The 17,730-nt window shown below is 46.7% G+C and overlaps 1 protein-coding gene across 1 annotated transcript in view; it reads left to right on the forward strand.

Annotated features, from left to right (window-relative positions):
- Positions 1–17,730, forward strand: part of RAD23B (RAD23 homolog B (S. cerevisiae)) — a 53,219-nt gene that overhangs the window by 34,991 nt on the left and 498 nt on the right. The window contains exons 11-12 of the mRNA XM_010843618.1: positions 5,462–5,557; positions 11,937–12,029. Coding sequence (XP_010841920.1) covers positions 5,462–5,557; positions 11,937–12,029 — 189 coding nt within the window. The remainder of the gene's footprint in view (positions 1–5,461; positions 5,558–11,936; positions 12,030–17,730) is intronic.

Raw genomic sequence — 17,730 nt, forward strand, 5'->3', positions numbered from 1 at the left:
TGTAGTTTAATCTTCATGTGTTTATTCCATAAACACAAGACCTTTGGACTTTGTATTACCTGTATGTTTTATAATGGATTGTGCAAAAATGTCTCAGAATAAAATGAGGATTTGTAAATATGTTCATCTTTCGAGGTAGAGCAATGAGTTGGGAAGAGGGATGGCATTTCTGGTGAGATAATGGAGTATTCGTTTATTTTCACGATATTTTATCTGCTACTTAATTGCTTAGAGCATAGTGAAAACTAGAAAAGGAGAGAAAAAAACAACCAGCAGCCACCTCTTCTTTTCTCTGGAAAGTGACAGCAGGAGGTGTTCGATCACATGGAGCTTTTGTCCTTGGACAGCAAAACTACAAATAGTGGGATTAATAATCAGCAGAAGACAGCTCAGGCCACGTTTGGCCATTCTTTGCAGTGCTCTGTTTATCTGTGGAAAGAATCAGCCATGACACCATGAAAGAAATAGGCTTTATGTGGCCTTTTGCTGTTATCTTTTAATTTACAAACATTTTGGTAAATCTCTTAAGTGGCTACATGACTTCGAAATTTTTGCATTGGAGGTATTCTGTCATCTGTTTCTTGAAATCTGTTGATTGTTTAGTTGCTCTGTGGAAGACCTGAAGAAGCTTAAGTTTATACTTGTTAAATTCTTACTGCCGTCTAGTCAAATATATTTTTACATTGTTTAAAAATACTGAAGTGTTCCACCATATGATTTTTTTTCTCCTGTACTCGATGGCTAGGATTCTAGAGAATTAATTATAAAATATTTTCAATATATCCAACATGGCATTTCTCATTTTTTAAAATGATTTTACCGTATAGAATCTTAGATTGGAAATGGACAGTGCCCCATCACTGATCCTTCTGCTTTCTTTGTTGGTGGTGAATTAGGGTGTGGAATGCCCAGCACTAGGTCGGTTTTATTGGGTCTCCTGTTTGTGTTCACAGTGAAAACATCAACACAGAGATGGGACACTTCCTAGAATGTATATATCAAAGTTCATGGGGGCTTTAGAGATGTCAGGGAGTTCTCCCTTTTCCAAACCTCTTTTTTTTTTTTTTTAAACATCAGCCAGCCTGAGATAGCTAAGTACTCAAAAGCAAGCAGTTTACAGGAGTCCTTCCTGACCACATCTGTGTTCTGCTGAACTGTCTCCTGTGCGGCTCAGGTACAGTGTGTTCTTCCAGTTGACTTCCCACTGTCCTTTTTGTTCCACTTTGTTCTAAGCCAGGGGCCAGCAAACTGCAGTCTCATGAGCCAAATCTGGCTCACTGCCTGTTGTATGAGCCATGAGCTAAGAACGGCCTTTACAGTTTTCAGTGTTTTGTTTACAAAAAGGCGGAAAGATTCGAATTCCAGCGTCCATAAATAGTTTTGTTGGCACACAGCCATGCTCCTTTATTTACATATTATCTATAAGCAGCTACTTTTGTGCTAAAGAGGTTTGCTGTTGAATAGTTGCCACAAAGACTGTGGCCAGCAAAACCTAAATACCTTCTGGCCCTTTACAGAAAGCTTTCCATCCACGTCTTAGATTGCACCCAGCCCTATCATATGTTAAATTATGACGCTTTTCCCCCTTTTATTTGTCATTCTGGGCCTCTTGAGGTCTTAACTTCAGTTTGCTTTGCTTGTGACCATCATGGGGTCTTTCAGAGGTGTGGTATCACCCCCACATATTCATTATCAAAGGGAGGAGCACCTGGTGTGCTAGTCCGGCATGTATGTGATGTCTAAAATTATTCTTTGCTATTGCTATACTATTTCTTGTGCTTTAGTAAGATAACTAAATAAAGCACCAAGTGAATAAGAAAGTGCTATTCTCAGTTGTGTCCAACCCTTTGCTACCCCGTGGTGTGTGGCCCACCAGTTTCCTCTGACCATGGAATTCTCCAGGCAGGCATACTGGAGTGGGTAGCCATTCCCCTTCTCCAAGGGAAATCTTCCTGACCCAGGGGGTCAATCCTGAATCTCCTGCATTGCACGCAGTCTTTACCATCTGAGTCACCAGAGAAGTCCAAAATTCAGCACTAAGCGGTGTCAGAAGCACCTTGTGTAGTGATGACTCAGAACAGAACAGAAAAGTCAAATGAATGCATCTGGGAATCCTTGGGCCCTGGGATCAGACTTGGGTCCGTAAGAGGGAGCATCTTAACCACAGCTGGAAGAGTGGACGGAACCCTGGAGGGAGGGGGAGAGCAGTTGGGAGCAACGGTGACAGGGAGGTAGGGAGCAAAGCTTGGACTTGCTAGGGAAGGGCGCTGTGCACTAGCATTTGGGGAGGCACACCAAATAGTGATAAATTGGTTATAAAAGATCTTCCCCTATCATATATGTTAATATGACAAACCTGGTCCCTCAAGAAGGGTTTGCACTGTGAAGAGGAGGCTAGGAGGACCAAAGAAGCATCACTGGTGACGAATTTGTTTCACATGTGGTGCTGTGGATTCCACAGGAAATGGGAACGTGATGATCTTTGCCATTGAGCTCAGTTTACTATGACAGAGACTGAATGCTAATGGATCCTTCAAAGGTACAGCATAGCTGGAGCACAGACTTCTGCCTCCTGTCTCACGCAAACTTTTTCTAATTGCACTAGTAGGCTTTCGTCCTCTCTTCTCACCTGGCTCAGAATGAGTTACAGATGTTTGTAGATAGTGTTCTCTCCAGACCATGTGGTCTTCAGGTACCTGGCGAGGTTGGCCTCCCAAGGAGCCACGCCAATTTTTTCCAGTGTTTCAACTGTTAGGTTTTCTGTGATGAAAACTGAGCACTTCTACACTTACACCAGCTGTAGATGGCTTCCTGTCAGTGGTCTTTCACACCTAAAGCCTGCGTCTGCCAGGACTGCTTGTTGGGCTGCAACCTTAAGTCTCAAAGGATATTTGAAGTGGATCCTGAGTTGTTATTGACATCTTCCATCTCTATGACAAAGTCCACATTTGTCTCAGAATTCTTAAGAGTGTCTGGCAGTAAATCACAGAAATCAGCTGGGTTTTATCTGCCAACAGATTAGAAGAACATGATAAGTTACCTCAAAATTGGTTAAAAATTGGATGAGAATGAAAGGGGCTGGTGAGGCTATGCCTTAGAACAGCTTAAGGTTAGAATTTGTATGTGGCAGGAGATGCATTTATGAACCCTGAAGTGACTTTTTTGTTGGCAGCTTTTTTGCATTTTAGTCCTATTTGTTGATGGCATTTTGTGGGGTTTCCTTTGGTTTTGTTTTTGTTTTCAAATTTCTTTTTGGTCAATAAGGTTGCTTCTGCTTGTTTGATATTCATTTAAGGTAATATTTATCTCCACTTTAAAATAATTTTGTATCTTAAATTTTGGGGTTATAAATTTTATGCTATGTTTGCATTTTTGCGAAGAACCTTAATTTTTTCATCCTTAAACAGTTTCAGACTTACAGAAAATTGTGGGAACAGCACAAAAAGCTCCCAATTAAACCACCCACTACTTCCCCACACCCACTTAAGTTTTGCAGTTGTCCTAGTAATGTCTGCCATAGCAGAAGGCTTCAGTCAAGAATAATACACTGCATTTAGTTGGTTTCCAGGCTATGCTCTTTCACAGTCCTTCCTTGATGTTTGGGAGCTTAACTTTTTTTTTTTCTTTTTTTGAGATTACAAGGTGCTTGTCTTATGCAATGTCCCTCAATTTATGTTTGGTGTTTCCTCATGACTAGACTCAAATTATGCATTTTTGGAAAAAATACTGCTATGCCCTTTCCAAATGACATGGCTTCTTCATCTTTTTTAGCCTTCACTTGTATTCTGGCATTCTCTTTCCCTCATTTGTAATCTGCATTCCTGTATGGACTCTATTCCTGTTTTATTCACTAGTATATAATCCATCATTATATTGATGCTCAAATTATCCTGTTTTTTTCTAAGGTTTATTTCTTTGGACATGGACCATTTTTTAAAGTCTTTAATTTGTTACAGTATTGTTTCTGTTTTATGTGTTGGTGTTTTTGGCCACGAGGCATGTGGGAGCTTAGCTCCCCGACCAGGGATTGAACCCCCACCGCCTGCACTGAAAAGTGAATCTCAGCCACTGGCCTGCAAGGGGAGTCACTGTCCCGTTGGTTTTGTTCTTAAAGCTAGCGTCTGTGTTTGGCATGTCCTTATCACTCTTTTGAGTATTTCCTTATTTTCTCACACAGTAATATATTTCAGGCTCTTGTACTGGGTTGGCCAGATTGTTTGGGAAAACCGGAGTGAACTTTCTTGACACACACGGTATTCTCTGTGCACCAGCCCTGGAATTTGCCATTTTCTGCAGGAAGCTCTGGTTCCCTTTCATGCAGATTGTATGTAGAAACCAGCTTTGTTCTAGGTGTGCAGAGTTGTTACTAGAGTCTCAGCTGCTCCCAGGCATTTCAGTAGACACATAGAAAATAAATACACATACGCAAACATTGCATCTGTATTCCTATGCCTGCACACAGATACTGAACCTGAGTTCACACTGGTATTGCCTTCCCTTTTTTTGGTAACAAGTTACCATCTTTTATTGAAGTACAGTTGATTTACAGTGTTGTGTTATGTTCTGGTGTACAGCAAAGTGATTCTGGTATATATGTATACACATATATGTAACATGTTTTATATGTACTTTTTGATATTTCCCATTCTACTATTTTCCAAAATGTAGTAGTTGTATCTGTTTAGTTTATCCCTGCCCCCCCACCCACTGCCCCTTCCCTTTTGGTAAGGAAAACTTTGTTTTCTATGTCTGTGAGTCTGTTTATTTTTTGTAATACCTTCATTTGTATCATGTTTTAGGTTTCACATATAAATAATATGTCTTTTTCTTCCTGACTTCCTTCACTTAGTGTGATAATCTCTTGGTCCGTCCATGTTGCTGCAAATGGCATTATCTTTTCTTGGACACTGAGAGACTTAACTGCCGTTACGCTCAGTATGTTTGCTTACCTGTCACCTCCTCTGTATATAAACAATCTGCTTAGCCACTCAGCTGCCTAAGTGTGTGTTTCCGGTGCTAGTGGTGGTCGGGGAGACAGCAGGAGGAGCAGACGAGTGGAGGGGAGTGCATCCCCAGGCTGGGCTACTCACGGCTCCCCCAGAATGTGCTCTGCTGTGTCTGTCTTGGCACATGCTACTCTCCTCCTCATGCATTCAGCAACTAATGAGCAGTTGCCTAAGGCCCGGCAAACATTCGGTTTGACATTGTTCCCACCTCTGTTACTGATTCCTCAGTGTTCAAAACCATGCAAGACCCCATTTGACCATGACTCCCTTTCCCTCCAACTTGAGCCAGAGACCTGACCTCTGTATTCCCTCGGCCACTTGTATCTACTCTGAAGGTGGAAATCCTGAGTTGAAATCATCTATTTGTGTCACCCATTAAACTATACACTGAATGAGCAAGCATCTGACGGGCTCTTTAAAGTCAACGCCTGTGTCTTTCATCTCTGTATCCTCAGAACGAGTGAAGGTGGAGGTGCTGGCAGCACTGCACGGATCCACAGGCAATGTACAAATAATTGGGACAACCTTTGTCGTTTTTACTAGGGTCCCAGGTTCTCCTTCCCAGGTCTGTCATCCCTTCAGTTCTAAAAGCCAACTTAAGAAGTTTAGGGGCAAAGGACAGAGTCCCAGAGTCTGCTCTGTTTTTCTCTCCTCAGCCCAGGGACCTTGGTGCCAGATTCTGAAGACCTGACACATAATACTGTCAGCTGGCTGGTTGTAGGGGCAGCAGAATTCTGTTGACAGATTCCAGATGGGTCCGCATCTGAGACATAAACAGAGCAGACCGACAGCTGCAGTCCCAAGAATCTCAGGCTGGGGCAGGTCAGAGGGACCTGAAGATCTGGGCTTGGAGTTTGGCCTGGATTTCTGTCTTCACGCCCCATGCCAGCTCTGTGACTTCAGCCTTGTGTCCAGGTTTCCTCCTCTAAAGCAGAGCCCACCTCAGAGCTTGCTAGTAGGGGTCAAGGGAGAGAGTAGATTGGAAAACATCATTCCCAAGGCCAGGATTGTTTGATGTGGTTGCAGACTGCCTGTCCTGGAGGCTGGGAGTTTTTTGCCTTTCTGCAATGTGAGGAGTGGCTGAATGATTATCAATGGTGCTGGGTGCACCTCCTTGATCCCTGGGCGCCTTGGTCCTCTCTCCTTAGCTGTTAGCAGCTCAGCATTCCCAGGGGGGCTGGTGGGCTTCCCATTCAGCTGGTCAGCATGGCACAAACATTGGCAACACCACATAAGCTTTTCATGTCTACACACTTTCTGAGCAACGCTGGCTTTTCTCCTGTCAGTTTCTAGGCCGAGGAATTGGCAGCTATGTCTCTGAATCGAATTTGGCAGAGAACCCAGCACAATTGCCTGACAGAAGACCCGCTGCCCGTTTCACCCATCCCTCGGGACACTCAATGTGCCCTTTAGATTTCCTCTGACAGTCTCCAGTGTGCCAGAGGCACGGGAACTCAGACTGGAACGGGCCTGTGGGTGCCACCCAGTGACCAAGCACCGGGCCGCTTTCATGCCTCATCTCTAGCCTCCACTTGAACACCTCTAGCGATGTGGCCCTCACTACCGCCAGCTCAGACTTCCTACATTTCAGACACTCCAGGATTGTCAAGCTCCCCTCTCCCCTCTTCCTGTCCAGGTAGTAGGCCATACTCAGGGCCTGGTTCACTTCTAGGGGTTACCCTGAGTCAGTGTGCCAACCTCTCAGGTCTTTGAGAAGAGTGATTGTGTCTCCCAGACCACCTCCCACCCTTACCCTTTGGCCAAGTCTCCATGCTGAAAAAAAATCCCTCACTTGGAATGAGTTACGCCAGTGTTAAAGATTCTGCCTGCAAAGTGGGAGACCTGGATTCAATCCCTGGGTTGAGAAGATCCCCCTGGAGAAGGAAATGGCAACCCACTCCAGTATTCTCCCCTGGAGAATCCCCATGGACAGAGGAGCCTGGTGGGCTACAGTCCATGGGGCTGCAAAGAATCGGACATGACTGAGCAACTAAGCACAGAACATGTGACAATGTTATGCTGATGAATACAATACTTTAGGGAGGGTGTAAGCGGTGCAAACTGCTAGAGGAGCTCTTACCTCCCTTGTTCTATGCATGATATCTCCATTAATGCTGCCTGAATTTGAGCTTGCTGGTTTGACAGGCCTTGGGTTGAGCAGCTGTGCTAATAATACCAAAGTTTTCAAGATACCCATGTGCTTGGAGTCCACATCTGACCCATGTTACAGAAGCATAAACAGCCTCCCCAGGCGTGTATGTATGTGTGTGTGTGTGTGTATATCTATATATCTCCTAGCTACTGAACAAAAGCTGTTTTCACAGAGTCCTCTTTGGGCCCAAGAGAAGGTGGCTAACCTCTACAAATCCAAGTGTCTCACTCTGTGCTGCATGCTTTACCTATACTAGTGTTATCGCCAATTTACAGATGGATTAACTGAAGTTTCAGGGATTCCCTGGTGGCTCAAGATGGTAAAGCGTCTGCCCGCAATGCGGGAGACCCAGGTTTGATCCCCTGGTCAGGAAGATCCCCTGGAGAAGGAAATGGCAACCCACTCCAGTACTCTTGCCTGGAAAATTCCATGGATGGAGGAGCCTGATGGGCTACAGTCCACGGGGTCGCAAAGAGTTGGACACAACTGAGTGACTTCACTTTCACTTTCACTTTAACTGAGGTTTCAATCAGGCCAAAGCTACAGTTACTAAGTGGCAGAGCCAGGAGGCAAACACAGGTCACCCTTGGTGATGTTGCTTTGTTTTCATCCCGACCTCTTCCTATCTCCTGAATTAAGTCTCTTTCCTTCCTGTGATTTTTAAAAAATTCCTCCTTGCTGTTTCGACAGCTATTTGCTCCTTTGATGATTTGCTTAGCAGTTCTTAAAATGTGGCTTGAAGACTGCTTTTGAGGCGTCTATGACATCAGAACCATTTTCATAACAACACTGACTCTGCTTGCTATTGTCACCCCCCTGCCTCCGCCACACACACAGGTACATCGTGGAGTTTCCCAGAGGTTGCACAGAATGTGACATGACAGCAGATGGAATGAGGGAGCAGCTGTGGGAAGCAGCTGCCTTCCACTAAGCCAGATAACAGAGAGGTTTGTGAAAATCAAACACCACCATTCCTGTCACTGATTTCTTCAAAAGTTATTTTTCACAAAGATTAAAAATAACATGTAGTAGGTTTATTTTAAATGAATTAACTTTGGGGGACTTCCCTGGCAGCCCAGTGGTTAAGACTTTGCCTTCCAATGCAAGAGGTGTGGATTTGATCCCTGGTCAGGGAGTTAGGATCCCACACGCCTTGTGGCCAAAAAATCAAAACATAAACAACAGAAGCAATATTGTAACAAATTCAACAGACTTTAAAAATGGTCCGCATCAAAAGAAATCTTTTTAAAAAATCAGCTTTTAGAACTTCTCAATTTTAATTTCTAATTAAGTATTGGTAGATCTAACCAACCCAAAGAAAAACTCTTGAGTTTCTCAGTTTTTAAGAGGGAGAAGAGGTCCCAAGACTAGAAAGTTTGAGAACTGTTGTGTTAGATGGTGGTTTTTCCACTTTAGTCTTGTTAAATGACCCCAAATACACGATATGGGATAGTCACTGGTGCGCTGGCGAAAGATTTCCTCCTGTCTGCTGCAGACACGGTGGGGATACTGATATCTGGAACTTGTTGCTGGCTCTCTGCCAAATGCCTTCCACTCCTGCTCTCAGGGTAACAAAGGCTGAACTTCTCTGATTGGCTTTCCGTGCCCTTTACAGGCTTGCTTCAGCAAATGCCTTCAGCCCATCTCCCCGCCTCTCCACCACATGCAACACGACTCCATTACCCAGGCCTTTCCACACCTGTACACACATTTACATGTGCTGGTCACTCTGCCTAGAAATTCTCCATATTCCTCCCTCCTCATCTGAACTCCTTTCCCACCTTTAAAACCCGCTTCAGCATCACAAGCTCCGAGAAGGTGTTCTTGCCCAGGAGCCCGCAGAGGGCTACTCACTTGTTCTACTCTGAACGTGCAGTGCACTCATTGCATATCTGACCATAACTTCATTTGCACATTTGTTTTATGGACATCACGTCAAAGCCAAAACAAAACTTGCCAAGTCAATCATCAGCAGTAGGAGCTCGGCACCCACGACTTACAAGGGAACTGGAAGGAACTGTGCTTTGGAGCCTTACTGCAGGTTTGGGGTGGAAGGGAGGCCGCTCTAGCGTTGCAGGGGGAACTTAACATGGAAAGCCCAAGTTGAGAGATGGGGAGATTCCAGGACAGGCTCTCCACCATGCCCTGACACGCCCCCTTGTGGTGAGGGAGAGCTATGCAGTGTTTCAGGTGGGAGGATGGGGATGAACCCCGCAGGTTAGGGGGAACCAGCATCTCTGTGTCCTGGAAGAGATGAAGGCTCTGTGGGGAACCCAGCTCAAGGGAGGCTGGGGCAGATGCTGGTCTAGAAAAGCCATCCCCTAGTGGCCCTCTGTTGCCCTGAGGAACGCTGTGGTTCTGTTTAGGGGAAAGGACAGAAGGGAACTAAAGCTGCAGGACCATGGGCACTAGGCTTGATCTACATTGACTCATTTAATCCTGCCGTGTAGATGGGAAGCCGAGGCTCAGAGAAGGTGACATAACCAGAATCTAGCCCAGGGAGGATGGGGACCTGTCTCCAGGCCACCCTTGTGTCCCCCTTTATGCTGATTTCTGTGTGAGCACTGGGGTTGAGGAGGCAGTGCGATTGTTGTCATGTGAGATGCTCTTGTACCTTGCCCTCCTATGGCATGCCCGGAGGGAGGAACCCAGGGAAAGCTCTTAGGATTTGGAGTCAGATGGGTTTTTTGTTTTTATATTTCTCTTTCAGATTTATGTTACAGTCAGTACATGGAGTGAGGTGGGGGTGGAGAAAACCCTCCCTTTAGAAGAACCAGCCTGTTCACCTTCAAAACCCAGCCACACACAGACAGGGTCTTCCAGCCTTCTCCTGGGTGCTGTGATGGAGACATCCCAGGCTGACCTGTGACACCACCTGAAGCCCTCTGCTCCCTGCCGTCTGGCCCTGACCCAGGCGATGTGTCACTTTCCAGCTGAGCTGATGGCCCTCTCTTAACCACGGGGATTCTTCAGCCACACGCCCCTGCAGCCATAAGTATTTACTCAGCACCTACTGTATGCCAGACACAAGGAGAAGGCTGAACAGACCAGTTGCCTCTAAAGCTACACTTTGATGTTTTACGTTTAAGGCACATAATAGAATCTGTATGATTCTATTATGGAAAAAGGTATAGTTATTATCTTTTTATCTTTTAAGTTATTTATCTTTCTAAAAAGAAACACAAAAAGAAAAAACAAGTCTGCGCCCTATTGCTTCATTGGAGAACCACTGTAGGTTTTGGTATTTTTCTTAATGGGGCTGGTGAGGGGGAGGGTCTTTTATTTATTTTGTTTTTAGCAAAGGAGACAGCTGTGGTCAGATCTGTTTTCAAAGAAATGAAGATAATTATATGGCTTCTCAGCCCTTCCTTACAGCCACAGTACAGGAAGCCGGAAGCCCACTGCCCACTAATGTGGAAGCTTTCTCTGGGTCCCAAGCTTGGAACTGGTCCTCTTTGCCCTGCTGGGTCCTCCCAAGGGAAGACAATGGCAGATAAAGTGGCTTCTCTCTGGTTCCAGGAGCCAAAGGAAATGTCAGTTGCTTCTGGGAAGGAACATGACCTTCTCTGAGGTAGGGAGCATAAAATCAATGTAGTCAAAACACCATCCCAACCAACCCCTTCTGCTTCCTAGGAACTCTGAGGACAGCCTTATGGAGTAAAAAGATCCCAATCTTTGAAATAATGCAAGTGAATAAAAGTCACTCAGTCATGTCTGACTCTTTGTGACCCCATGGGCTATAGAGGCCATGGAATTCTCCAGGCCAGAATACTGGAGTGGTGGCTGTTCCCTTCCCCAGGGGATTTTCCCAACCGAGGGGTCGAACCCAGGTCTCCCACATTGCAGGCAGTTTCTTTACCAGCTGAGCCACCAGGGAAGTAAACGTGTGTCTGAATCCTGATTTGGCCACTAATTAGTCCTGTGATCTTGGCCAACTCACTCAAATATTCCGAGCCTAAGTGCCCTCATCTGTAATGATCATAATTATTATTTACACCGACCTCACTTAACAGGGATAAGCTGTATTACAAAGCCATAGCCTAAGAAGTAACTCAGGAGAAAGTAGACAAACAGAACAAAGCCAGAAATCCTGCAGCAGACCTAGGAACATAGGAGCGAGAGCTTGACACACGAGGGAAGACACCACAATGAGTGCACAGAGGATGGAGTCTTTAGTGAACGCTGCTGGGAGACTGGCTTCCATCTGTACAAAAATAAAGTCATCTCACACACATGTGTGCCTGTCTTCAGCTGCGTGGGTGCTCAGTTGCTTCAGTCGTGTCGGACTGTTTGTGACCCCATGGACTGTAGCCCTCAGGCTCCTCTGTCCATGGGATTCTCCAGGCAAGAATACTGGAGGGGGTTGCCATGCCCTCCTCCAGGGGATCTTCTCCACCCAGGGATCAAACCCAGGTCTCTTATGTCTCCTGCATTGGCAGGCAGGTTCTTTACCACTCATGCCACCTGGGAAGCCATCTTCAGCTAAGACCTAAATGTAAAAGAGAAAGCTGAAAATGAATTAAAGGATGTTTTAGGGACCTGTCCGAGCAAGAGACGCCATCATGGGAGTGGACGTTTGCCCAAGGAGAACCAAAAAGCTCGTCCAGCCACACAGTTTCTGCCCCAGAGGAACCAACTCTACCTTCAACCAGCTTGTGCTAGAGGTTGTTCACGAGTGGCAGCAACTCACCACCACTGTCCCGGTTGCAAATAATCCAGAAGACGAGGCTCTCCGGCCAGGAGGACAAACCACTGTAACAGATGCTGTGCATGTGCAGAGGCGCCCACACTGAAGGCTGGCGCCCTCGCGGGCGGCAGCCGCACCCCCAGGAAGAGGCTGGGGAGGGGCGCCATCCTCGCCATCACCCGAGGTAACGCCACGTGCCCCTGGATGGCAGCCCCTTCCCACACCCTGGTCCTCCCAAGGGCCCTGGGAACCCACGTGGCCACACCAAACCCAGCAAATGCTCCAAGGGCCAGAAGTTCAGGAACACCGGAGGCCAGTGCACCAGCTAAGGCTCTAGGAACTAACCTCAGATCCGGCCTTGTTGTGAAAAAGATTTTGGATGTTACGAGGGGGAAAAAAACCTAGTAAAAGGAATGCGAGCATTGTTTTCACTAGGCAATCCCAGAAGGGTAGAGGTGCACGTGTTGCCTTGTAGGAAGGAGCCAATGTACTGCCTTGGGTGGAGGGGGTGGGCTGGACCAGGCTTCTGGCTTGGAGGATACCGTGGAGTCTGGGGACTTGAAACATTCAGGGCCTCTCTGCAGGTGTCCCTCTCCCAAAGGTCGGGACCCCAGGACTTTACCCTGGCCTAACTGGACTTGCCCTGGTGGAGCAGTGCACTGCCTTTGAATTTCAGCCACTCAGACTATTACGTGTCCCGGATAGAAGATGCACCTCGGCTTGTGTGCAACTGCAGAAGCCCTTCCGTTCCTGCCTTTCCACTGGCTGCCAGGAGGCCTGAGCTATTCATTATCTTTCAGTGGGGGAATCTGTAGTATTGGGTGGGCCCGAAAGTTCATTCAGGTTTTCCGAAAGACGTTCCGGAAAAACCCAAACCAACCTTTGGGCTAACCTTTACTTAGTGATAGCTGCTTAATACTGTCATCTTTTTTTTTTAATGTATTACTTATTTATTTTTGGCTGCGCTGGGTCTTCCTTGCTGTAGGCAGGCTTTCTCTCGTTGCGGTGAGCAGGCTTCTCATTGCAGTAGCTACTCTTCCTGCAGAGCACGGGCTCTGGGGCACCCGGGCTTCAGTAGTTGCAGCGCGTGGGACTCAGTAATTTCGGCTCCCTGGCTCTAGAGCACAGGCTTAATAGTCACACCACACAGTCTTAGTTGCTCCGTGGCATGTAGGATCTTCCCAGATTAGGGAACGAACCCCTGTCTCCTGCATTGGCAGGCAGATTCTTAACTCCTGGACCACCAGGGAAGCCCTAATACTGTCATCTTTAAAGTTACGATTACTCGCCACCCCACCCCCAGTCTGACATGCCCGTTACATTCATGGCCTGCCCGAACACTTCACCCACAGGTACAGGACCCATTCATCAGTCCATAGCCTCCTTATGTTGGCGCCTGCCCATGCTTCTCCTTCCACCAGTGATGGGCTCTTCCTTGCCAACGGAGTGGGGACTCAGGCAGTCCCGAGCCCCATTTATCTACCTGCTTTCTTGGACCACTCCCAGGACCAGCTGCCGCAGGTAAGGTTCCCAGGAAGCAAGCACTGGAATGGAGTTCAAGGGGCAAGAGATCTGTTGGGGATCAGCAGAGGAGGGAGGCAACTGCGAAGCAGCCTGATGAAGCCTCCACCAGTCCCCAGGGAGACCTGGAGCCAGCCTTGCTGGGCAGAGCTGTCCCACGTCTGACAAGTGCCTGGGCCTCTGAGCCACAGTGCCCGGCCGCATTACTCGGTCAGCAGGTGTGGCTGCCCCCGGGAAGGGCTGCTCTCTGCAGCTCGGCAGCAAGTCCTTCCACGAAGGGGAATCTGGGGGCAGTCCTGGAAATGTCGTTTGTGGGTGGAGGCAGACTGTGTGGATTGTTATAACAGCCCATGTTTGCTCCATGTTTATGGGGCCGGATGAGGCTAAGGGCTCTTTATACTCTAGGGCAGGGACCATCATTATGCCCAAGTTTGTGTGCCCACATGAAGAAACCAAGGCACAAAAAGCGGAAATGACTTAGGCTGCAGAGCATGCAATGGGGTTGAGAGTCCCTCTGGAGAAATTTTTTTTTTTAATTTGACAAAACTTCTTTGGAATAATTTTAAATTTTCGGAAAGTGGTAACTCAGCTCCTGTCTGTCCTTCTCTCAGTGCTCCCTGATGTTAACCTCGTACACAACCACGGTACATTGTTCACAACGGAGGCATTAGCACATTACGGATGCTTAAATCACTGGCTTTAGGCGGATTTCCACGGATATCCTTTTACGGCTCCAAGGTCAGATCTCAATGCCACCTTGCATTCAGCATCCCTGAGATTTGGACTCTGCCGTGTAAACTTTTGACCCAGCAGCCCTCCTGCCTGCTGTTCCCACAGAGGCTTTGTGGCCATAAGCCCTTCAGGTGCCGCTCGCCGCCCCAGGTGTGTGTGGGCAGGCTCAGAGTGCAGCGCGCTGACTAGTTCACTGTTTTCTTGGTGAGTGTCTCTTCTCTGCTGGTGAATGGAAAAAACTCCCACCAGGCCCAGCTCAGTGAGATGCTTGTTGTGATTTGCCTCTCGGATGGTTCCTGGTGCTCTCCGGTGTGTGTGGGGGTGGGTGCCTTATCGGGGCACCCAGAGCTGCTTCAGGCTTGGCTCCAGGTGTGCCCGGCAAGCACACCCCTCTCTCTGACCCACCCGGCACCCGGCCTCCCTGGCCCTGAGGTCTGGCGTGAAGCACAAAGGAATTAAGTAGGGGATCCCTGTTCTCCTGCCCACACCACTCAGCCAGCTCACGGACCTCCCAGGTGCCTGCTGGCTGTCTGTTCTGGGTCCGGAGTCCCACAGTGGCTGCCCCCTGAGAACTGGGGTGCTCTGAGCACCCACCTTTGTACTATGGAAGGAAAGAGACTGAGCTTTACTGACTGGGAAGTGGGAAACGTGCAGATAACTTGCACTCGCTTCCAAAGCTTGGCTACTTACTGCTTCTGAGGCCACTGCATTATTTCAGGTCCAGTTTTCTCATGGAATTCACTAAAGCAGCATCTTGCTTGGTGGTTAAATACGGTAGGCCAAAGCCAGATGATTGGAGTATCTGCTGTTTATCAGCTCTGTGACCATTATCATGTTACTTAACCCCTCCGTGCCTCACTTTCCTCATCTGTGATGTGGGGAGAATAACATCCACTTTAGAGGGCTCTTGTGAAGATGAAGGGAATGAACAAATGCACACCATCTGCTGCTGCTGCTGCTAAGTCGCTTCAGTTGTGTCCGACTCTTCGTGACCCCATGGACTGCAGCCTACCAGGCTCCTCCGTCCATGGGACTCTTCAGGCAAGAGTACTGGAGTGGGGTGCCATTGCCTTATCCGGCACACCATCTAGAACCATGCATCCAGAACAATGCCTGGCATGGATAAACTCTCAACAAAATATTAGGTGTTATCGTCTAATTCACATGGAGGTTTTGTTTGTCATTGTTCAGTCGCTAAGTTGTGTCCAGACTCTTTGTGAACCCATGGACTAAGCGAGCCAGGCTCCCTTGTCCTTCACTATCACCCAGAGTTTGCTCAAATTCATGTCCATTGAGTTGGTTATGCTGTCTAACCATCTCATTCCCTGCCACCCTCTTCTCCTTTTGCCTTCAATCTTTCCCATCATCAGGGTCTTTTCCAGTGAGTTGGCTCTTCGCATCAGGTAGCTAAAGTATTGGAGTTTCAGCTTCAACATCAGTCCTTCCAATGAATATTCAGGGTTGATTTCCTTTAGTGTTGACTGGTTTGATCTCTTTGCAGAGTGACTCTCAAGAGTCTTCTCCAGCACCACAATTTGAAAGCATCAGTTCTTCGGTGCTCAGCCTTCTTCGTGGTCCAGCTCTAACATCTATGTATGACTCCTGAAAAAACCATCGCTTTGACGATACAGACCTTTGTTAGCAAAGTGACGTCTTTGCTTTTAAATATGCTGTCTAGGTTTGTCACAGCTTTCCTTCCAAGGATCAAACGTCTTTTAATTTCATGGATGCAGTCACTGTCCACAGTGACTTTGGAGCCCAAGAAAATAGTCTGTCACTGCTTCCACTTTTCCCCCTTCTATTTGCCATGAAGTGATGGGACCAGATGCCATGAGCTAAGTTTTTTGAATATTGAGTTTTAAACCAGCTTTTTCACTCTCCTCTTTCACCTTCATCAGGATCTAAACATGAATGTGTAGAGAGAATCAAATGAGATCATTATTGTGAAGTGAAAGTGAAGTCGCTCAGTCGTGTCCAACTCTTTGCGACCCCATGGACTGTCGCCTACCAGGCTCCTCTGTCCATGGGATTTTCCAGGCAACAGTACTGGAGTGGATTGCCATTTCCTTCTCCAGCGGATCTTCCCAACCCAGGGATGGAACCCATGTCCCCTGCATTGTAGACAGATGCTTTACCATCTGAGCCACCAGGGAAGTCCATTGTAAAGGTGCATTGTAATTGGCAAAGCATGCTAAAAATGACTTGCTATTATTTTTCTTTCAGTTTTATTGACATAAGTGACATATAGCACTTACAAGTTTAAGGTGTATAGCATAATGATGATTTGGCTTATATACATTATAAAATGATTATCACAACAAGTTTAGTGAACACCATCTCATATAGATATAAAATTAAAGACAAAAAATCTTTTTCTTTGTGGTGAGAACTATTAGGATTTACTATCTTAACAATTTTCATATATAACTTACAGCAGTGTTAATTATATTTATCATGCTGCTCATTATATCACAGTACTTATATATCTTATAGCTGGAAGTCTGTACATTTTGACTGCCTCCATCCAATTCCCCCACCCCAACCTCCACCTCTGGTGACAATGAATCTGATCACTTTTTCTATGAGTTTGTTTGTTGCTTTTGAAGTATCATTGACCTACAACAGTATGTTAGTCCCTGGCACACAACACAGTGATCTGATATTTCTGTACATTTCAAAATGGTCACGATAAATCTTTGTCGCCATCTGTCACCATACAAAAATATTAGCACATGATTATTGACTATATTCCCACATTTCATCTCCTGTGACTCACTTATTTAGTAACTGAAAGTGTGTGCCTCTTAATCTCCATCACCTGCTTCTCTCTTCCCCCCCAACCCTAGTGCTATTATTTTTTAAAACTATTGTATCAGGAGACACAAGTAGCCTATAGGAAATCATTGTCCATCTGAGTCAGATTACCATGGCCGAAAATGGATGAGTCTATGAAGTCTACACTCTTTTATGGAGCCCCTATGTCTTGTATTTTTAGGCATCTTTGCTTATATTTTCTCATCTAATCATGGCAGTCCAACTTGAATGGCTATTTTTATCCACACAATGGCTGTCCTAGCCTCAAATATGTTCCAGTCCCTCAAGAAACAGGAATCAACCTCAATCCGCTGATATTTACTGAGAGCCTCTCATGTCTAGAGACACTTCTAGGTGATGGGGAGCAAATATGATGGGTCCCCGCCCTAAAGGAACCTGCATTCCAGGGCAGGTTCAGTGAGTTGTGGACCAATATGCCGGTCCTTTGCCTCTCTGCCCTGGATCCTTCCCTGTCCTCTCTTTGCTCCACTCTGGACCACAGAAGGCTTCCCTTGAAAAGTAAATTTCCCTGCCTGTCCAATCCGAGTGAGTCTCAGGGACTCTGGCAGCTGCTCTCAGACTTCCAGCGCTCTAGACTGGGTAATGGTAGGTCTGGAGTTGCCGCGGTGGGGAGCCTTCTTGAGTGACGTCAGCAGTTCCTTGGAGAAAAAGAGTCTTGATGATGCCTTCTTCATCTTGAACCCAGCCATGTCTGAAGCCGGGGCTCCCCCTGGGCTAACAAAGTCTCATGTTGTCTGAACGGTGGCCTGAAACAGTTCTCACAGATTCATTGCCTCCCAGGGCGGCAGTGAGGATTA

Source organism: Bison bison, unplaced genomic scaffold, assembly GCF_000754665.1.
Source record: "Bison bison bison isolate TAMUID 2011002044 unplaced genomic scaffold, Bison_UMD1.0 scf7180017864183, whole genome shotgun sequence".
NCBI lineage: Eukaryota > Metazoa > Chordata > Mammalia > Artiodactyla > Bovidae > Bison > Bison bison.